Here is a 22,342-nt window from a genome sequence, read left to right on the forward strand (position 1 = left end):
ACCCCTCGGGGAAGGCCACTGACGGCCAGGAAGCAGGATCTGGGGAGAGAAGCCCCCACCCACTGCCGGGATCAGAAGCGCCGGGGCGGGGGGGGTGGGCACGGGACCCCCTTGTGCGGTGCCTGCCCTGAGTCTCCAGAGGACCAGAGGCTCAGCAGCTTTGGGGGAGGCTCAGGAGGGCGGGGATGGGGGGACCCTCCCCTGGTTTCTCTGCTGCCTCTGACTGCCACCAGGACACTTGATTCCCCCCGGCTTCTCTCCTGCTCTTCCCTCGGTTTTCATTTCGAGCATCTCCTCCCCGTGGGCAGAGCAGACAGGCCGAAACCGGAATATATGTGCTCCCCAAACACCGAGAAAGGATCCGGGCGGGAAATAAGCTCCGAGTGAATCCTCGGTGAATCCTACGAGCGTGGGTTCTCCCGGGCTCGCCAGCTGGGTCGGCCCAGAGGAGGAGGAGAAGCGCGAGCCCACCTTGGAAAGCGGGGGTCCCCTGGGATGACCCTCAGGGTCACTGGGAGCCCACCCGCCCCTGCAGGTGGAGGCTGTGCCCGCTGTGACCCTCCTGGGGACACCCCCCGAAGCCAGGGACACAGAGCGAGCGGGCACCGGGCAGCTCGGTCTGCGGCAGGCGACCAAGGACAGAGACGCCGCAGGCAGCACAGACCCGTTAGCCCTGAACTTCCAGACCAAAGGGGGAGGCATGGGGGGGGCGCTGATGGTGGGGGCTCAAAGGCCAGGGGAGGAGGGGTGGGGAGCCTGCTTGCGGACCTCCTCCCCTCTCCTAGCGCAAAGCCAGCCGGATGCCAGGCGGCCAGTGATCCCCCAAAAGCCAGATGAGTGGGGGGCCCGGGGTGCTCCCCGGAGGCCGGGGTGGGGGAGGCACGGAGCACAGCTGCCATGCTGCGGGGTGGGGGGGATGGGGGGTCCGAGCCACATGCAGAGCCGAGCAAGCGCCGAGGCCCGGCGGGCTGGGGCCGCTTACCCTGAAATCCCCCTCACACGTATCCACAACAGCGGCCCTCATGTCACACAGCTGCAGGAACACCACGCCAGGATTCGGAGAAAGGAATAAACACGATGAAACGAGCACAAGACAAAAAACTATGCCGAGTATCACAATCGGGGGGGGGAGGGGGGACACGCACCAAAGCGTCACAGATGCTGCACTGGCCGACATCCGGCCTGTGTGGATGGACAGAACGACAGTCTGCTGCCAAAGAACACGGACACACCATGTGCGGGGGCCAGGGCGCTGCTACCACGGGGCGGGGGGCAGCCGTTCGGGAAGGCGGGGCACCTCTGCTGCCTGCTTCGGGCCCAATTCCTCCTCCCGTGGTGTTCCACCACCTTTCCATTCCTCCCCGGGGACACCTTGTGCTCGCTGCTTCCCGCGTCCACACTGCCCCTGCCCCACATCTCTTCCCGGGTGGCTGGATGTGCTGGGAGGAGCTGCCCCGGGGTGACCTCGAGCTCTTGGTGTCACCCGTGCCTCCGGCCCCCAGGCTCACAGGGGATGCACACATCACCCTGAAGAACTACCAGTGGGAAGTGGTGCTCACTGTCCATTTTGGGGGAGGAATTTCCTTAATATCTTATAAGCCTCAGGGTAGATGTCAGCAGCTGTACCTTCAACATGAATCACATCCAAAACTAAAGAAGCCGAACAGCCAGAGGCAGCTCCCCACGATATTTACCATGTGACTCATCCATCACAATCCCTCCAATTGGATGAGTCTGATCCCAGGCATGAGAGGCTGAACCCCACAGGCTCCCCCTTCCATCCGATCAAGGGGAAAAACCTCACTCCTGGGCCAGAACACAGGGGTGCAAGTACAATCACTGTCCGAAATCCCAGCGGACCTGAGGACCACCCCGCCCTTTGAAGCACGTGGATGTGTGGGCATGTGCTCGTATGTGGTGCAGTGCAGGGATGTGGTATCTGCATAGGTGTCATGTACTTGTGTATGGTGTGTGCATGCATGTATCTAAGGGGTGTGTGTGTGTGGTTTGCATGCGTGTGAATCTGTGGTATCTGTAATGTGTGTGCAGGGAGGGGGTCTAGGTGTGTGGGGGAGTGCACGCACCTGTGTGACATCTGTGTTGCGTGCCTGTGTCTGGGGTGTGTGTGCTGCCTCACCTGCTACTTGGGACAACCTTGGGCTCCTGCCACAGGATGACATGCAGGGCTGGTTCTAAGCCAAGACACAGTCCAAGGCTTTGCCTACCTCCCTGAACGAGGAAAACGCTAGAATGACTTCAGCGGTCACCACAAACAGGCCCTGAGTCTCTAATGTCGTGTGGTCAGAGTATCTGGGGAGACATTGCAAAAAAACATCCTCTTTCTCCAACCAGCAAACGGTTTTTTGCTAAATGCGGTGTCTGTGATCTTGCGCTTTTGCATTTTTGGGGGGAGGAAGCAGCTCCATCTTTGACTTTTAAACTTTAAACTGAGTAGTTGTGAGCTTGAGCACTAACCTCCTCAAAGAACCAGAGGAACACGCAGCTTTCCTGCGACTGACCCTCCTGTCAATATTGCTGGAAATACATTTTTCTAACAAGGTTCTCCCATTAGTAGGAAAAAAAAAAAATGTCTTTGGTTCTTAGGCTCTTTTCTCGAGGTGAGGGCGTGGACCTCGGTGTCTGCCTGGACTCTGCGCAAGGAAAGCCGCAACCGCCTCACCTGTGCTCGGATGCCGCGGCCCCTCCCGCAGCACCACCCCAAAGGCCTCCGACCCGCGCTCGACCCCCCGGGTTAGGAACAGAGTCAGAGCCCTGGGTGGGCAGCGGGCATCCCACTGGGGGAACTCCCGGGGCTGCTTTCCAGCGGCCTCACGCGGGGGGAGCGGGGATGCACCTGCGGGCGCCGGCTGCCTTACCTGTAGACATGCTCTCCCCGGGGGCCATGCCGTCCAGCACCGGGTGCTCCGCGGACTGCGGGCTGGGGGCGGGCAGGCCGACGGTGGGGGGCTGCGGGGGCGGCAGGGTGGGTCTCTGTCGGGGCTTGGGGGTGGGCCGAGATTTGGCGGCGGCGCCCGCGAAGCCGGCGGGGGAGGCGAGGGGAGGCGCGGCGGCGGGGGACAGCTGGCCCGAGGCCAGGGCGTACCCCTGCGGGTAGCTCAGTCCGTAGGGCGACGGGGTGCTCGGTGGGGTGGGGGACAGGCTGAGCGGGGACGGCTGGCCGGCCGACTGGTCCGTCCCTGCCCCCGGCTGGCCGAAGGGGGCCTTGGGTGGAATCGGCGCCAGCTTCTTGGAAACTGGAAGAGAAAACACGGGGAGCACAGGGGCGTCGGCTGCGCCGGCTGTCCCCGGGCCCTGGCCCTGGCCGCACCTCCCACCCGCGCCCCCTCACCGCCCGCCAGCAGCCCAGGCTGTTTTCAAAAATTTCACCTACGACTGCGAGTTTTCATGTCTTCCCATCTGTTCACCAATCCCTCCTCCTCCCCTGGGCCCCCGCCACGGTCTGCACACGCTCCCCGGCACCGGCGGTGGCCGGCTGCCCAGTGTCCTCGCTTCACTGCACGGTGGCAAAAGGCATCAGAGGCACAGGCCCAGCAGGGGTGGAGGGTGGGGGTCAGTGGCTCGGAGGCTCAGGGAGCTCACCTGGCCACACCAGAGCGGGGGCCGTGGTGGGGAGCACGCCAGCACAGGGAACTCTGACTTTTGGCTGAACCTGCCCTCCTCGCTGGCTCCTGGATCCCTGAGAGCCACACATGACCAAGTCCCGCCTCGACTTCTCTCTCCTGCCCCGTCCTTTCCTCTGAATCCTGTGTACTTGCACCCTGCATGTTTTTCCTTCCAGACCCATACACCCCCCCAGTGTAGACTCTGCAGATGTACTGTGTGTTACTTTGCCCATCACTGCCCCGAGCCCCCCTGGCCCTGCCTTCATTCCCCTCCTTTTATTCACTTGGTCCTGCTGCAGGATGACACATACTCTACACCTTTAACTCAAAATGAGCTGGTAAGAATGACAAAATCGGATGCCCGGGAGATCCCACCGAGGCACAAACATTTTGAGAAAGCGGTCACGGGGCAGCCCGGGTGGCTCAGCGGTTTAGCACCACCTGCAGCCCAGGGCGTGATCCTGGAGACCCGGGATTGAGTCCCATGTTGGGCTCCCTGCATGGAGCCTGCTTCTCCCTCTGCCTGTGTCTCTGCCTCTCTCTCTGTGTCTCTCATGAATAAATAAATAAATCTTAAAAAAGAGAGAGAGAAAGCGGTCACTAACGTGTCAAAATTAAGTGAGGGCTGCTGTGGACAGCACTAAGGCCAGAAGAAAGTATCTGTTAGGTGTTCAAGAAGGCATCAGGGACTTGTCTCCCACCTCCCACAATAGGACAAAATCCATTCGAACAATGTTGCGTGAGCTCCCTGGGCTCCGTCAGTGTGCAGTGTGGACAAGGACATGGTCTCTCCAATGTGACCTCAGGTCCCCATCTCGCCTTAACCACTGGGTGCCCCAGCGGGTGATCTAAACCTCTTCTCTGCAGCAGGAAGGTAGGTCTCTTCTCCAAAGGGTTGTAGCAGTTAGCATCGTGCGTGGAAAGCACCACGGAATCATGACCCGCGATGAAAGCACTTCTCAACTCTACACCCCGAGGACTGGGCGGGCTTTCCCAGCTCCTGGAGCTCAGGACAGACAGTGGCTGATGCCGGGATCACTCACCGGGTGGGGGGAGGGGGGCAGCCAGCCAGCGGAGCCCCAAGCCACCAACACTCCAACATGTCTTCCCCAGCACAAGCCAGAGGAGGTGTGGGTGAGGGGGGCAGCACCACGTTAAAAACCTACAAAAAGTGAAGCGCCGGGCAGTGGTGGCAGCTGGAAAAGAGATGGTACCTCCCAAAGGAGGACTCGGAGCTGCTGCTGCACCTCTCGGAGGAGGAGGGACCTGGGTCATTCTCGGCTGTACTCCCTGCCTACGTCCACCGTGCCATGGAATGGCCTGGAACGGGAGGGTCAACCTCGTCGGACACCGTGGCTTGGGCATCACCTTGCCTCCCAGGGCTTGAGGGAGCCTTAAGGGCTTTGCACACAAAATGGCCAGAAAAGTGTGTCCGGGCCACAAAGGTGACCTGCTGGCTTTGGATGAGAGAACTGGAATGCTCAAGTTCCACTGCCACTGCTGTATCCCACCTCGTACGTCTGGAAGGGAGTCTCCGCGTCCCTGCCATGTTGTCCCGGGGCAGGGGGTGGCCCACAGCACCATCGTGTCCTGGTTCTACACCTCCTTCTCTGGAGAGGCTGCGCCCGTCGCTCTGTTATACTCTCGATGCCCAGCACAGGGCTCTGCACAGAGTAGGGCCTCAAAACTTATCTGTAGGCCATCCAAGGCATGACTGGGAATCAAGGGAGATATGAAAGGGCCTGGCACTGCCCCTGCAGCCCAGAGCCAGGGAGCCCAGCGGGGACCTGCTGCAGAGCACGTGGGGATAAGGCGAACCACTCTAATTCTGAAAATCCTGGGGCTGAAAGCTGGAAAGGCCTCAGCTGAGAACATACTCAACAACCTGCTCAGGATGCCTGGGTGGCTCAGCAGTTGAGTGCCTGCCTTTAGCTCAGGCCGTGACCCTGGAGTCCTGGGATCGAGTCCCATATTGGGTTCCCTGCAGGGAGCCTGCCTCTCTCTGTCTCTCATGAATAAATAAAATATTTAAAGAAAATAAAATCTCATAAAAAAAAAAAAACCCTGCTATTCCAAGTTCGAGACTTTGCTAAGAGATAATAGAACATGAAAACAAACAAGAAAGCCTAAGTACAGAGCCTAGACAGCTCCCCATTGATGAAATGTGCCCACAGAGCAGGTCTTTCACTTTTGGAGGGTCTCACTTCAGGGGGGATAAATAGGCCTCTTCGGGGGGGGGGGGGTGTTCCATGGCAGATTCGGGGTCGGGCGGCCCACGGGTCAGTGTCAAAATTCTCAGCCTTCCAAAACAGAAACATCGAAGGCAAGGACTCCTGTAGAAACAATCCCATTTCCCTCCTCTGTGTCACCCTTCTAGAAACGATCCCAGGAGGCAGCCACACCAGGCTGTGGCTCGGGGCAGGGGGCTCCCACACAGGACTCCACATAGCACCTTAAGTGGCAATGGTGAGGGCCTGGCGGGGTCCGTGGACGACACACATGTCATCCAGGGCAAGCACACTTGCACGGAGGTCTAGGGGTACGGGAGGCAGCGCCCCATGTACACCCCACCCCGACTGAGCCCGCTGTCCAAATGAGCGAGATGAGGAAGGAAGATGTGGTCCCTCTTGCAGCTGGCTAACTTCCTAAAGCTCTAACGCCCAGCCTAGGGATTTTTCACGAAGTCACACGGGCTCTCAATGTCCACGCTGATGGAGGGGAAGAAGCGTGCAGGCAGCGTGAAGAGCTCTCCCCCGGCCCAAGACCGGCGTGAGGGGCCACGGTGACGTACGCACCTTTCCGAAGAGTGTGAGGGCTCTGGTCTGGGGGCGGCTGGCTGGGGCTGGCGCCTGCTTGTGCCCCTGGCTGCGTCCCTGCACAGAGCGTCCCCTGGCTGGAGCCTGGACTCCCCTTCTGCCCAGATCCTGGAGAAAGCTCCTTGCTTTTAGCAGTGCTGGAACAGAAGCACACAAGACAAGAAAGCCCCTGAACTCAGGCAGGCACAGCACCAGCCCGTGGGTTGTTACCCCACGGGCTCCTCTGGGCCAGCTCTGGTCTGCCCCACGCCCATCAGAGATGCTCTGGGAGGTGACTGTCCCCTCGTGGGCCCCGGGGACCTGGGTTCTGCTCCCATCTCCATGCCCCTGGCACTCGCTCATGGCCAGCTCTCTCTGGCATACCAGAGCCAAGAGGACTTCCCAGGGTCACCGAGCTATGCGAGGGCTCACTGCCCGGTTTCGTGGCCGCAGCTCTCTGCTGACCTGTACCACAAGCAGGGGTGCACCTCTGGGACCCATCCTGGATGTCAGTCCCAGCAGGCAGGAGGATTAACCCAGTCCCCCATGGGGCTCCCAGATGTGACCCATTCAGGTCCCAGCCCTTCAGGCTTGGGGTGGGGGGAGGACATTGGTCAGGGCCAATGGCAAGGAGGGCCTCTGGTGTCCCTTGAATTGACAAAGGGACACCCTGGGTCACCGTGTCCCAAAGGGGATTCATCCTTCACTGCTGCCTCTCTGCCAGGAGTCCTAAGGACACGGTACATGTTAACAGACACCCTACCCCACTCCACAGAACAGGGACAGCAAATATACAGCCACGTCTTCACTCCCCAACATCCCTCCACAGCAGACATTGCTAATTGAGTCCCCCGGGCCCACCCCGAGCCCCCAGAAGTTGCTTGCTCTTCCTCCCACTTATGTTCTAGGCAGCCCCTGGCAAATTAGGATGAAAGCTACCTGCCGCCCCTGCTGGAAACCACCTGGATTCTGATGCCCTCTAGTAGGGCATGGGGGGGGGGGGGGTGGATAGGAACCTAAATCCTTTGCAATGGCTACTTCCTTCCCTATGAAAACATGCAGGGCCTATTTCTTCCCTAAATTTACCTAGAGGCCCCAGATATTAAAGAGCTAGAGATATGCCGCCCCTTCCCGGCAGGGTATGGGGTCTGGCAAAGGGGGGCGGGGGAGTAGGGACCAGGACTGGGGCAGCCAAAGCCAAAGTTCAATTAGTTTTCCCCTAAGTGAAGGAGTGAAGACAATGTCACGTTCAAGGCCGCAATAAACTCTCTCCTTAGGGTGAGCATCAAACCACACCTGGGCCACTGCCCCCTCTCTCCCCAAAAGCCATTTCATCCAGGGGGTCTGGAGAGCGACTCCTTTCTCTGTGCTGTTCATAAAAAGCAACCTGTAGGTCCAACACCTGTCTTTTATTCTTCCTTGGACCCAAAGTCACCAGGCACCCACATATTAAAGCTGAATATCTATCTACCCTTCCTTCCGCCTCTACCACCATTGAGAGGTAGTTAAAACAACAAAAAATACAAAACAGCCACCTGGGTGGCTCAGTGGCTGAGCATCACCTTTGGCTCAGGTCATGATCCTGGGGTCCTGGGATCGAGTCCCACATTGGGCTCCCCCACAGGGAGCCTGCTTCTCTCTCTGCCTCTCTGTGTCTCTCATGAATAAATACAATCTTAAAACACACACACACACACACACACACACGCCACAAAACAAGCAAACAGTAAAATTTGCTTCTTGTGGCCTACTAGATTCTTCTTCCTTCCTCAGGATTGACAAGACTAGGAACCAAGAGCTCATCCTTTTCCTGCCTACCTGATGCAAGCCCCCCACCAGAGAAACAAGTATTTCCTTATGGAGCCTTGCTGTCTCTCCAGCATCGGCACAGCTGACCCAGTGGGAGAGGTGGGGTATACAGGGCTTACCAAGGAGCACTCGATGGAGGAGGCTCAGGACATGCTTGAGGACAGGTCAGTTCTGGGGACGGGTGATTCAGTGAGCTGGGGTGCAAAGGGGCAGGAGGCAGAGTTCAGGGCAGAGTTAATGCCAAGCAGAGGAGTGGGATGCAGAGGTTGGGCTTGGCTGGAGAGGGCTGCCAGGCCTGGGTGAAGAATGGGGAGGCTGGAGCAAGCCAGAGGGAAGAGAGGACCTACCATTCTCGGGGGGCGGGGGGATGCATAACAGGCAGCCAGGAACTGGAAGAGACATCATCTGACTACAAATGTCCAGAAAACAGAAACAAAACCAAAAAAAAAAACCAATGGAACACCCATTTGTATTGGGAGGAAACCATATGGGCAGAGAAAAAGAGTGGTAGAGGAGAGACAAGAACGTGGCCACCCAAGGGAAAGCCTCAGAGCTGGTGAACCCAAGAAAAAGGGACAGTATGAGCAATGGGGATGACTCCTAATTACTCTGAGCTAGCAGGTGGTGCTCCCTGCCCATGAGCGACTCTCAAGGCCAACCACCCGGGAACACCTTTAGCAGCTGGGAAATCCATCTTTGAGGGCCATTTTCAGAAATAGCTTTTTTTTTTTTTTTTTTTTAACATCCAATCATGTTTAGCACCAAGTGTTGACTGTAAACCAGGACAAAGCCAGTAAGGGTGCAAAAGCAGAAGGGTCCCAGCAGGTCTCCTACTTGTTCACTTCCTCCTTGTCAGCCTCTCTGAGCCACAGAGATGATTCTCTGCTGAACTTGCTCTCCGAACCCTGCATCATCTCCCAAGTGGGAATGAAGCCTAGCGAACACCCAGCCAGGGCTGGCATCCTCTCGCCCTGAGCTGGAGCCATCAGCAATGACCCAAGCACATCCACTATCAGCTCCCACCTCCCGAACTCTGACTATCCATTTCCCTTTATCATTGACCCATTTCATGGGGAAAGTACCTTCTATTCATTAAAGGGGGAAAAAAACCCACAAATGCCCTACAATCCCTTCATTTAGGGAGTTGGTATTTGTGTGTGAGTGTGTACAAAGATTGGGCAAAGGGGCATCATTAAGTGTCTGAATCTTGGTTTTGGCTGAGATCGTGATTTCAGGGTCATGAGATGGAGCCCCATATTGGGCTCCACGCTCAGTGTTGAGTCGGCTGGAGATTCTCTCCCCCTCCCTCTGCCCCTCTCTCTTGAGCGCGTTCTCTCTCTCTAAAATAAATAAATCTTAAAAAAAATTAGATGAAAAGGTTCAGTTTCCCAAAGCCTCCAAAGTTTTTCCAGCAGGAGCCATGGTGGGGGGGGGGGGGCGCGGGGATGCGGTGTCGTCTAACAGAATGCACATCGGCATCTGATTTGAAGTAGCTTTTCCACTTCTCCAAACTGTTTTAGAGCAGATAGAAATACCCAGCAAAGTAGTGCCGGTCATCCCACGTCCAGGACGCCCGTTTGGAAGAAGGGCCAGACATGGCCCATGCGCCCTGTTATGTGTCAGCACGCATCTACACACTGGGACGGGCCCTCTGTCACACCTTTCATCTCTGGATGGACTCAGTCCTCCACAAACATTCACTGAACTAGTGACACCACGAGCTTAGCTTGCTAGCTTTCTTCTTCCCTGGAAAGAACGGAAACACAACCCCGGGGGCAGACTGCCCAGGTCCCCAGGCCACCCCATCCATGACCACATGACCACATGACCACCACTCCTTTCCTGATTTGCACCCATGCAAGCAGGGGAAACAGCTCCTATGAATCTAAAGGCAGAGCAGGGAAGGGGAGAAATTACGGCAATCCTGGGTTTTCCTGGATTTCAAAACGGGGAAGTCACTGCAGGCAGAGGAAGGGGCGCCGGGAGCTGGCAACTTCGCACACTCACGGCTTTAGCGAGTTTCCACCTTGCACGCGTGCTGGGGGATGCTATTCTGGGAAGCTGGGGCTCCATCTGACAATCGGGGGTGGGGTGGGGGCTGCAAGGGGAGGGGCTGGGAACCACTAGCTCCGTGCCAGCAGGATGCAGAAAGCCAAACACGACGCGTGGAAGGGGCGGGGGTGGTGACGGCATCCACGAGGCCCGGAGGGGGCGCAGCCAACCCCCCGGCCGGGCCCCGCTTACCTGGTGCGCTCGGCCCCGGGCTGGAGGCCCAGGCCCGACGGCGACAGCGAGGGCGCCGCGGGGCCGTCCAGGGGCTGCTCCGGGAGGGGCGATGGCAGAGGCGCGGCAAGCTCGGCGGGCGGCGGCGCGGGGGGCTGCATGGTGGGCGGGGCGCAGGACGCCTTCCTGCCGGCCGAGGAGCCTCTTCGAGCCACCCAGGACGTGTCCATGACCCTCACGCCCATGCTGGCGAGGGACACAAAGACATCCGCTTACCCACGCGTGACGAGGGGCAGGCGCCCTCCCCCGCGCAGCGGACACACTCAAGCACGGCCGCCGGGGAGCAGCAGCGCAGCCGCAGCCGCAGCCGCAGCCGCAGCCCCCTCCTGGGCCCCGGGAAGCGACGCTGCTCGGCCACCGCCGCGCACCAGCAGCCCCGGGCGTGCGCGGCTGGCGGCTCGCTTCCACCCTCTGCCCAAGCCAGCTGGCCTCGGGATCTGCGCGTGGAATCCAAGCTGTGCCCAGAGCAGGATGCAGCCCCTCTGGGAGCACTCCCTCCCTCCCCCAATGGGGGGTGGAGGAGGGCAGGACTGGGGGGGATGAGGAGGGGAGGGGGCCAGGGAGCAGCATCGCACTAGAACGAGGCACTGATCAGCGGGAGACAACTAAATATCCATCCTCTTTTTTTTTTTTTTTTTGGCACTTGGGGTCCAGAGCACAGGCCCCAGTCGGTCTCCTGGTCTCGCCCCAGGGCCCTGGCCAGAGCTACAGCCTCTGCAGGCCACACCCGCACATCTACCCGGCAGGTAGGGGGCTGACCAGCCCTAAGGTCACTCCGCGCTGCGATTGTTTTAACGATGGAGACACAGCTTCCGCTAAGTCGGCCAAGCAACCAAACACGGCACATTCACTCTCTGGCAGAGCTCACTAAGGCATGGCTTGCTTTGTTCTCAAGAGATTGAACATGGCCTCGTAGCTACCCGAGGATACTGTACCTTTGGATTTTCCTAAGGCTGCAGGGACAAGAAACATACAGATATTAGTGTCAAAAAAACTATGCCTTCCTTTGGACACACAGGTTTTCTCGTCAAGGTCAGGGTCTGGGCCTGGGGCTTTTCCTGGGCCATGAAATTGTTCCAGTGTAGCTGGCCTCTCTAGTTACAGGGACTTTTCTGTTGGGGCGAAGGGGGTGTCCTTTATTCCAAGGTGAATAAAGAGAGAAGCTGGAGCTTTGATATTGGGGTGTGTGGAGATGGGGGTTGAGGAGTAGAGGGTGTCATAGTGGACAATTGGTCGAAATAGCCACCTGCTGGCTTCCACGTTACATGATTTAGGAGGCTATTAAGTCTTTCCTCCGGCCTAGGAGATAATGGTACTGTGAAGTCAAGACCTTCACTAAGCCAAGACCTAACGTTTCCAGTCCTAGAGGTGACACAGAGAGTGAAACTTCTCAGCGTCGGCGTCTGTCGGGTAGAGGCACAGTGGGAGCGTGGGTATGAGGGCGATTGGGTGCTTACTTCGACCCACAACGGTCGGAGGCACAGAGCTAGACACTCTGAATTCTGTCCACCCTCACGGGCATTTATTTACCTTAGAGACAAGTGGCAAGATTCAACAAACAAAAAGCGTTCAAGTTTGGAGACTGGTTGGAGCAGCCAGGATTTGAGTCCTTTAAGGAAATAAGCAGTGGGATGCAGCCTGCAGCATGGTTCAGAGAGGTTTGCACTAAAAGCTCAGCATGCGCTAGGATGGGGACAGCCCAATGACACTCATGTCTAGTGTCATTGTCATTGCTATTTCTCACCTCCCTTGCATAGCTCGGAAGAGACACCTGGGGAGCTGGGGGGTTTCGAGGGCTGGGTCTCTCTTTCCAGGACCCACTAGCATTCAAGTCATCTTGCATCTGAGGACTCTCGGACCATAAATAAGCATCTTCTACAGTAGATCCAGAATCATTCTTGGAGGCCAGGCACAACTTGTGGACGAGATCCAGTTGCATCCCCTGACATTTGAAGGGACTATAAAACTATGGGCTTCAGAATTTATCAGGAGAAGAAGTGCAAGAAGCTTAATATTCCACGTGGGGTAGGGACCAGATAGGACTCAGGTGCAATGGTAGGCGAGGAAGACACGCATGCATAATGCCTGCCACAGCGTCCAACAGAAGGAGCCCTAGGGGAGGTGGGTATCACTCCATTTTCCTTACCCTATGCTCCTTCACTTAGACCTTTCCCATTTGGGGAGGGGGGTGCGGGGAGTGCGGGGCAGGCATGGGCTCCGGGATCAGGGCTCTTGGGGGATGGCATCTACTTCCAAGGGCATCTTCAAGCAGCAGCAACCTAAACACCAGGCTCCCCGGTGATCTGGTTTACCAAGCGAAGCGGCCAGCCAGGGCATGAGGCATGGACTGAGCAAGACCTGCTAAGTTATCAGTGGCCAGAATCAGCAGCCCAGAACTAAAAGCTGAGCATACACTTCAGCTTTCACAAAGAGACCGCTGTGCCCTGTGCAATCCCCACTCTCCCAGCTCGAATTCCTTTCTTAGGGGAGGCAGCACCTTGCGTTCACAGCACATGTGCATCAAACATTCGCTGATCTCTTCAAAAAGAAAATATAAACCTCTACACAGTGAATCAATCACAAAGGCAGGGCTCTTGGTGGAGCATTTTTGATTTAAGAAAAAAAATTGGTATAAATACATGGACGTGGCGATCCCTGGGTGGCTCAGCGGTTTAGCGCCTGCCTTCAGCCCAGGGCGTGATCCTGGAGTCCCGGGATCGAGACCTGCATGGGGCTCCCTCCACGGAGCCTGCTTCTCCCTCTGCCTGTGTCTCTGCCTCTCTCTCTGTGTCTCTCATGAATAAATAAATAAAATCTTTAAAATAAATAAATAAACAATGAGCACTGCCTTTATACTATATGTAGGCAAATCAAACTTCAATTTAAAAATATATTTAAAAAATACATGGACTATTTAAATGTTTGAACATCTCCATAAAACTCACCCAGAAGACAAAAGTTGTAAAACTGCTTGGCACCACTGCCAAAGAGGGGAAGCTCTCCGAAGATGGAATACAACCCAGAGGTTATATAAGTTTCTGCTGTTTTATCACATGAAGAAGCAACAACAGCCAGAATCAAGAAACTGTGCTTATCGAGAGAGGGCTGAAATGCAAGTGCAATTAATGAAGAACAATTCGCTCCATCGGAAGTCACTGCCCAGATACCTAGGGCCAGTTTGGATGTCAAAGATTTCCCGTGGCCCACTGCTTTCTAGAGAAAACTCAGAGGAATTGGTTTCAGACCCCTTTAGAGATGAATCCAGGGCACAGCAAGAAGCCAGAGGCCAGGATGCAGCTCTAAGGTGCGAAGGGTTTGGAAATTAAGAAGCAGGAGGCAGGAGCGTGTGCCAGAATCCTGGTGGGCACCTTGGGTGAGTCTCTCTTCTGGTTTCTTCTGGGTCCTGTGGGAGGTGGGAGCAAGGGGGCAGGAGAGGAGTGCCTGCATTTGGCCCTGAGATGCTTGTCTCCTACTCCTGTCTTTTAGGGTAAAGAGCCAAGAGGGCAGGGAATTCAGCCGCTCATCATTGGGATGCACACGGGGTAAACCCGGTGACAATTCTTCACCCTGGCAAGGTGGTCCTACTGAGGCATAATTTGCCCTGTTGAATTCCTTCTGGTCTACTGGGACCTTATCGTTGCATGGAACTTATCACAGGACATACTTTGTACCTTTCGTAACAGACTGTATCATAGGATAGGTTTTGGAATCATCCATGTCTCTAGAACCAGTTAAACCATTCATTGACTCAGTAGAGCTCTTCATCTACAGAAAGAGGCTAATACCTCCCAGTCCATTTCCAGCATTGCCATGAAGGTCATTTATCAGTGCCTGAGTGGTAAGACATGTATAGCACACTCTTGGACCTTTACTTGGGGGAGGAAGCTACGTGGCCACGTGATGGGCCATGGTGGTGTGTGAGGGATGGCAGACACAGGGTGTGCCCCCTAAGGACTCTGTCTAGCTATGCAAATGGCATTTATGGGTTGGCAAGCTGGGGACACAAAAGACATCTTCATGGAAGGAAGAAGATAAAAGCTTGGTAGGTGGATTGTGTGGAGTTGGAGTGGCAGCTGGGCAATGGGGTGACCCCACTCCCTGTCCAGCTCACCCCAAAGCTTCAGGGGAGTAGCACAGCCCAAGAGTACAGGCTTTGAAAGGAGGGATTTGAAGTCTGAATCCCAGATTTTCTCATTACTGTGTAATATGGATGAGTTCCTTAACATCTAGTTTCTTCTGATCATTTTCTATAAAATGGGAGTAATAGTGACCCCTTCTCCTTAGAGTTGTAGAAAACAAGCAGAACACTGTATACAATATACTGGGCACCTACTAAGAAGCCAACAAATGGTAGCCTTGACAACGATGATGCTCTGTCCTTGTAGGTGCCAGGTACAGATTTTTTTTTTTTTAATCCTCATGGAGAAAGAAATAGAGATAGCGAACCTAAGCCTAAAACAGGCTGACAAGAGGGGGACAGAAGCATAATGTGCCAGCGAATCAAGCCAGTAGGAGATGGAGATATTGGGAAGACCCCATCTGGGTCATGCTATCTGGATTTCCAGGGTTTGCCATAAGACTATCTTCCCTTCCCAACAAAACACCAAATATTGGGGGGAGGGTAGGTTCTCTGATAGAAGTATGGGGAATGAACAAGGAATAGAGTTCCTTCTTGGTAGGTTCCTGTGTCTTCCAGGAATTTGGTGAGATGGGCCAGCATGGGTTTCAGAGGAGGGGAAAGCCTACTTGGAAGACTCTAGGCTTAAGCATAGAAAAATAAAGAGGGGATCCTCTTCTTTCTTTAAGTCTTACTGCCCTTGCCCAGGTCACCTGGGTGAGAAAGAAGGGAAGAAACCAGAAAGGTAGTCTTGACTGGAAGGTTCTTTGGGAAATGAAACCTGCAACAGGGAGCAGGAGACTCAGGCAGAAAGGGTCACAACCCTTCACTCTCCAGACGGCCTTCTACATCACATTACAGGGAGTCTCCTGACACCTTCCAAGGTCCTCAGCCAGTCCATTTTGGCTTTTGTGTATTCTGTGTTTGCAGAATGAGCTCAATAACCCGTGGGTGGGTGGAGACAGACAGATATTCATGGTGTCTTTTAGTGGCACCATGGCAAAGAAAGGGACTGGTCGGTGTGCCTCATGGAGAAGTACACCCAGCCGTGTTGTGATCTGAAAAACGGACAGTGTCACTCAAAACCCTAGTCCATGTACTCAAAGCAGCTGATGTTTACCCCATGCGGGGCAATGTTCTAAACACTTCATAAGTAAAACTTTATTTACTGATCAAAACAACTCTCAAGTTGATGCTCACTCTTAGGTCTCTACTTTGCATAGAAAGAAATCGAGGCATTCAGAGGTTAAGTACCTTCCCAAGGTCACGTGGCCAGAATGTGAACTCGGAGAGCGCCTGACCCCAAAGTTCATACTCTGCAATGTTCATAGGGTTCTTTCGCATGAGGAGCTTCTTCTCCCACAGGGTACATAGAGAAGGGAGTAGAAAGGTCAGACCTATACTTGTCTCCTTGATGCAGAAAATGAAGTGATTTTCTTGTTTTAAAGTCTGTACTCTGGTAGGCCACACAGGGACACCATGAGATCCAGAACCTTAAAAGTTAAGAGAGACAAAGGGCTGCCCCAGTGGAAGGAGGGAGGGAAGAATAAAAGCCCAAAGCTGAAAGATGGAAGATCCAGCTGCAAGAAGAACAGGCATCTACAGAAAGAATGCATTTATCGTGGAGCAGAAGGCTGCCGTGAACCGTTCTAAGGAGTGGACCGCCAAGGGTTAGCAGGTGCTTTTTGCTTTTTCTCCCCCCTCTATAAGGGCAGACATCTGCCACGCCTGCTTTTGAATCCCGGTCAGGAACAATCTAGCCAGAGGTATTACCTAAGACATGGTTTTAAAGTACTCAAGTCTATGGAGATCTGGAAGGTTTTGATTTCTGTTCTGAAAAGCAGTTACATTTGGCAAAGGCCAGCCAAGAGAGAGGAGGCAAGAAATGCGTCTGCATCAGATGGCAGACCCTGGAGAATTTGGAAAGATCCCCAAGCATCTCCTGAAGACTTGTAAGTTCAGGGAATGTTTAGGATAAACTTAGGGGCCAGGCAGCAGTGGCAGGGGCTTGTGGGGTCACCAGATGGTGAGTGTCAGGAAACCTAAAAATCAAAAGGCTCATTTTTAGCCTTGCCTACACTCACCTGGGAAAGGCCAGAATCAGGTAATTTCCAGTTCTTCCAGGGATAGATAATTCCTTTCTTAAATATATAACAACAAAATTCCTTAACCTCCCCAGTACAAATAAAGGCTGGAGTCATCTGGCCGCATTCCGCAGACTCAGCATCCATAAATGCATAAATCTTGGCAACTTGGAAGCTGAGTGGGGGCCCGGGCCAAGAATATATCTCTAAAAAGGTCCACTTGGCCCAATGCAAACCCAAAATAGGAGTCAAATTTCCCACTGGTACCCAGGATGACTTTCTAGATAAGCTTGTCTCTGGACAGGTTCAGGTTCCACCTGAAATAAAATTATTGCACCAGCTACCTGAGACGACACGTCTTTTCGGGGTCACGGTCTCTGTGTGCTGCAAGATCTACAGAGCACCCTGCAGGATCTACATCCTCCCCTGCAGGATCTACAGAGCACCCTAGTATCTGCAATTACAGAAGTAAGGCCTTAAACCCCTAGTTCTGGCTGTCAGGTGGCCACAGGCTTTCTGATTTAATAAATTTGGGAAACGAAGCATGCCACGGCAACCTTATGAAGATCTGTGACACGTGACAATGTGTCATGGACTCCAAGAAATCATACACTCAATTACCTGATTTGGGTGCACTGAATCATGTGTTTTAGGAGCCGTTAGATCCCAGGTTTCTGTTCCCTCCCAACCCAATATGACCAGTTCCACTGGTATTCCATAGGGCACCATTCACATTGCTCCCAAGCCTTCCCAATTAAAGGCACCTATTCCAAATTACTGAACATCCAGATGAAGGTCCAGATGGGTGGGACAAGACCCATTACAGAGCTGGTGCCAAGCACTGGCGAAGGATGCATTGCACACCGAACTGAGCTCTAAGGGGGAACGCTGGCTCTGGTGTAAAGGTCCTCATGGATTTTTTGGGTGGCTGTCAACTGGCCCTAGTAGAGCACCTCTGAGGACCAGACCACTGTGGCACAAGGGAAATGGCGACAGGCAGGTCAGGTTTCAAGACTTGAGAGCTGTGTGTTGGTCTTCTGGGTATAAAGAGCCAAGGCCACTGGGATTTCTGTGGACAGACTGCCATCCTGCTGGGACTCAAGAGGGTAGGTCTGAGCAGGCATAGTGGGACTGATGTCAGCCAGTAGGGTAAGAATGGAGAGCAAGGGCCGGAGCCAGAAGGCAGCAAATGGGCAGCGTATGGAATGGTGGTGGCGGTACTGGTGAGGTCTCTGAAGTGTACAGCTGGCAGCAGGCAGGGAATAGAGGCAGAAAGGGGTTGAAAGGGGAAGACAATAGCCATTGGGTGGAGATGTGAATGAGGAATGAGACTCCATCACTGGCATAATTTCTTTTCTTGCCCTTGGGCTTGTCCACTGGCTTCTCAATCCCAACTGAGTTTGTTCACACTGCCAGGGACACAGCCAATGGAGGCATCAGACAAATGCTTAGGGCCCCTGGGTCCCTCCTGACCAACGGGCAAAAGAGTGTAGACATCTTGGCCAACTCTTTAGGAGGCAGTAGGGCTCACATAAAAAACTGTTGGATGGGACCAGGGATAACACTCTGCCATTGACAGAAAAGTAAAAAGGATCCGCAAGGTTATTTTCATGTATTATTTGGGACAAATGATCCATGAAACAGATACTGCTATTTTATAGAAAACAAAAAGCCAATACAAACAAAGCATTAAAAATACATAGTAACCTGTACCCTAAAATTTCTCAGCTGGAGCTTACACAGGGTACACTGGGTGACCTAATCAATACTTTGTGGCTTGGAGTGTTGGCAGTCAGGACAGCCCATATGTCACACCAACACTCAATGACTAGTGTAGGAAAGTTTTGAAAAATTTTTTAAAAATTATATCCCTGCCAAATTCCTTACTCAGAATGGCAAAATCTTTCTGCAATTCACTGCTTCTTGACCCGAGAAGAACCACTAGAACCAGCTAGGACACTTTTAAAAAGCACCAGTGCCTGAATCCCAGCCCAGAGCAATTAGAGCAGCCTCGGAGAACCGGGCTGGGGCCGCAGGACAGCAGCCTTCTTTCTTTAAAGCTTGTTCTCGCTTTTGTTGTGTAATGAGCCAGCCTGGAAACGAAGCAGCTTATTTATCTGGGTCGCAAATCCACACTTTTGGCAGAGTTGGCAGGCACAGCTCGTGTACTGTACCCAGCACTAGCTGAGGTGGTTCAGCTTGGCGAGAAGGATTCCAGGACCGTTCCCTCAGAAAGCTGGTAAGTGGGTGCTGGCTGTCAGCTCAGTGATCAGCTGGGGAGGAAGGCCAGGGGCTTTAACTTCTCTCTGAGCGGCTGCCTGGGCTCCCACATAGGGAGGAACTGGGTTCTAAGAGTGAGTATTCAAGAGACCCAGGCATAATCAACAAGGCATAATCTTTGTGATCCAGCACATTCCTTCTACCACATTCGGGTAGTTAAGTAAGTCACTGAGACCAACTCAGTCAAAGAGAGTGTGGTTAGATTTCAACCCTCAGTGTGGCAAGAACCAAGTACCTGCTGCCATATTCACCACGAAGCTTCTGGTGTGCGGCTGCGGTGGAGGGATGTATTAGGTCCCGGCAGCTGCTGTAACAAGTACTGCAAAATTGGTAAATGACAGAAATCCATTCCCTCGCCGTTCTGGAGGCTAGAAGGCCAAAGTCAGTAGCAATGGGCTACAATCAAGATGGCAGCTGGGTTGGGTGGTGGTGCGCCTGGGTGGCTCAGCTGGTGAAGCATCTGCCTTCGGCTCAGGTCTTGATCCTGGCGTCCTGGGATGGAGCCCAGCGTCCGGCTCCCTGCTCAGCTAGGACTCTGCTTCTCCCTCTTCCTCTGCCCCTCCCTCTACTCGTGCTCACTCTCTCTTGCTCTCTCTCTCAAATAAATAAATAAAATCTTAAAAAAAAAAAAAAAAAAAAAAAAAGAGGAAGGAGGGCTGTGCTCCCTCCAGAGGCTCCAGGAGAGAAGCTGGTCCTTGCCTCTTCCGGTCTCTGGTGGCTTATATTCCTTGGCATGCTGCCACATCTCTAAATCTCTCTCTGCTCCATCTTCACATTTTTCCTTCTCTGCATGCAAATGTCACATCTTCCTCTGCATTTTATGATACGTGTGTCTGTATTAGGGGCCACCCTGGTAATCCAGAGCGGTTCCCTGAGTTCACAGTCCTTATTTTAATATCTGCAAAGACGCTTTTCCCAAATAAGGTAATATTTACAGGTTCCAGGATTCGAGACCTGCTGCTATCTTTGTGTGTTGGGAGGTGGGGGGAGTCATTAATCTGCCTACCGCAGTAATGAGAAAGGTCGATGTGAGCTCCAAAATCTGCCTCCAAGTCTTGCTAAAGAAACTCCGTTTCCTGAGTCATCCTGAATCAAAGGCAGCAGTACCAAAGCCTGGAGCTGGGATGGGAGTGAACCATTTTGTACGATGAATGACGACGTAACAGCCATCAGCCAGGAAAATGTTGCTGGCACTGATGGGGAACCTACCATTTCTTCCAAATTTGAACCAGTTTTTCCTTTTTTTTCAGGTAAATCTATGGATATACAATTGTTTTGTTTTTTTAACTTGACCAAAGTGCTTTCAATAAGCGAGCTTTGTCAGTGTTTCAAGAGGGTAATTGGAAGACTTTAAAACGTGTCTCATAGATTTTAAAAGCTCAGAAATGGGATAAATGCAGAGAATTCCCCTACTGTTGCTAAAATAGCACAGGGACTTCAGCTGATGCAAATTGCTTTCTTCTCCCCACAGACACTTATAACTTCCGATTTCTGTTTCTGTGAAAGCTGGTTAGAAACTGATCATCATCCATCAGCTTACTGTACCTGAAAGCACCTGTGCCAGTAACCAGACAACTGAGCAAGGGTTACCCCACACCAGTAAGCCCTCCACATGTCTAATACAAATTTTAAAACACACAAACTATCCCCATTTAGTGTGCAAGAATAATTTATGTGGCACATCCCCTATACCCTTAAAGTAGATGGTGGCAGTTTCAGCTTTAAATCCAAACAGTATGCGGAATGAGCAAACCATTTACAAAGTTCTTGAATGACCCATCGTCATCAGAGAGAAGGCAGTTGCTTAAAATGTCATCATTCAAGAGGCATCTACTTTGGGGGCTCAGTCGGTTAATAAGCATCCAAGTCTTGATCTCAGCCCAGGTCTTAAACTCAGGATTCTGAGTTCAAGTCCCACACTGGGCTCCACACCCAGTATGGAGCCTACTTAAAAAAAAAAAAAATCATCTTTCAAGTTTTTGCATCTGCCTGTGTACTCTGCGGGCCGGTGAACTTTGCTCCAAGATTCCACAGCTGTAACATTCCCATAGATGGCATCTGGATCACTCTTCACAGGGTTCTGGGAATCCGATGGGGTCTGGCTGGAAGGACAGAGCAGCACACCTCAGATGCAGAAACACCAGGACCAACGGAGTTCTCCAGAACCCAGCCGGGACTGGAATTCATCCTCCAGGGTATCTCCTTGGCTAGACATACTTCTCAAAGGAACAGAGCTGCTTAAACGGAGATTAAAAACAAAATCCGAGGCACTTGCTAATATGTGTTCCTCTCTGTCTTTCTGTATTTCTCTCACAATGTAAAGATTGGATTCTAAGTATGCTCTTTTTAAAGATTTAAGGAGGGGCACCTGGGTGCCTCAGTTAGTTAAGCGGCCCACTCTTGATTTCAGCTCATGACCTCAGGGTCTTGGGATCAAGCCCAGCTTCAGGGTCTACACTCAGAGGGGAGTCTGCTTCAGGATTTTCTCTCCCAATGCCCTACCCTCCACTCACTCATTTTCAAATAATTTTTTTTTTTTTTTTTTAAGATTTAAGGAAATTTCCCCTTACTCTCCCTAACTTCTAGGAATTTCCGTTCTTCTTTCTGCATTAGTTAGGCAACAATAACCAACAGCTCAGAGCGGATAAACAACCCCTTGGGCTGCCTCACACAGCAAGTGTCTCCACTGGGTAAGGGGACAAGCAGGGATGCCAGCCCTTGTGAACATGCCTCCATTGTCCCAGGACATAGGTCCAGGTCCCCAGTGCCAGCTTCCACTCAGAAACCAAGAGCGGTGAACAAGTAAGACTCACGCACCTCTACAATTCTTCGTTTTCAACCTTCCCTCTGACCCTCTTCAGACCATAAACCTTTGGAGCAAGCAGATCTTTCTGGCTGCCTCGTGATGCTTCAGGGAGGCAGAAGGTGGTTGCCTGAATCTCCAAGATTTCCATTCAGTGCTTTCTGCTCCTGGCCCATTTTGAAAGACCAGCTGTTAAATTTTATGTTACAGCAACAATTTTTAATTATTTTTTTAAGCACTTTTTAATTTTTAACCAGAGTTTCCTCAACAAACTTGCTGGAGCACACAATGCAACCCATTCCTTTCGGAAGACACATTTGCTGATGCCTTCTGGTTGGGGGTGTTCACAATCCCTACACTGGTTGCCATGGCTGACGCTCACTGCGAATCAGCTGTGCTGTGTTTGTTATGAAACATGTTTATACCCATTTTATTTGTTTCAGGAATCACATCATGCAGTTACACGTTACGTAAACTGATTTGTATGGGAACTTCGAGAGGGTCGTTCTTGTGCAATATTAAGTTGAAGGCATTTATGAGTCCCCGGG

At 53.1% G+C, this 22,342-nt stretch overlaps 1 protein-coding gene across 4 annotated transcripts in view; it reads right to left on the minus strand.

Moving 5' to 3' along the window:
- Positions 1-22,342, minus strand: part of ARHGAP44 (Rho GTPase activating protein 44) — a 171,369-nt gene that overhangs the window by 2,712 nt on the left and 146,315 nt on the right. For 2 of the 4 annotated variants that reach the window (XM_072821073.1, XM_072821072.1), the window contains 4 exons: positions 11,446-11,463; positions 10,472-10,696; positions 6,419-6,576; positions 2,877-3,254 (listed from right to left, as the gene is read on the minus strand). In XM_072821073.1, the coding sequence (XP_072677174.1) occupies positions 2,877-3,254; positions 6,419-6,576; positions 10,472-10,696; positions 11,446-11,463 (779 nt within the window). The remainder of the gene's footprint in view (positions 1-2,876; positions 3,255-6,418; positions 6,577-10,471; positions 10,697-11,445; positions 11,464-22,342) is intronic. The other 2 variants (XM_072821070.1, XM_072821071.1) reach the window with 2 other exon arrangements.

Source organism: Canis lupus, chromosome 3 (genome assembly GCF_048164855.1).
Source record: "Canis lupus baileyi chromosome 3, mCanLup2.hap1, whole genome shotgun sequence".
In the NCBI taxonomy this organism is placed as follows: Eukaryota; Metazoa; Chordata; class Mammalia; order Carnivora; family Canidae; genus Canis; species Canis lupus.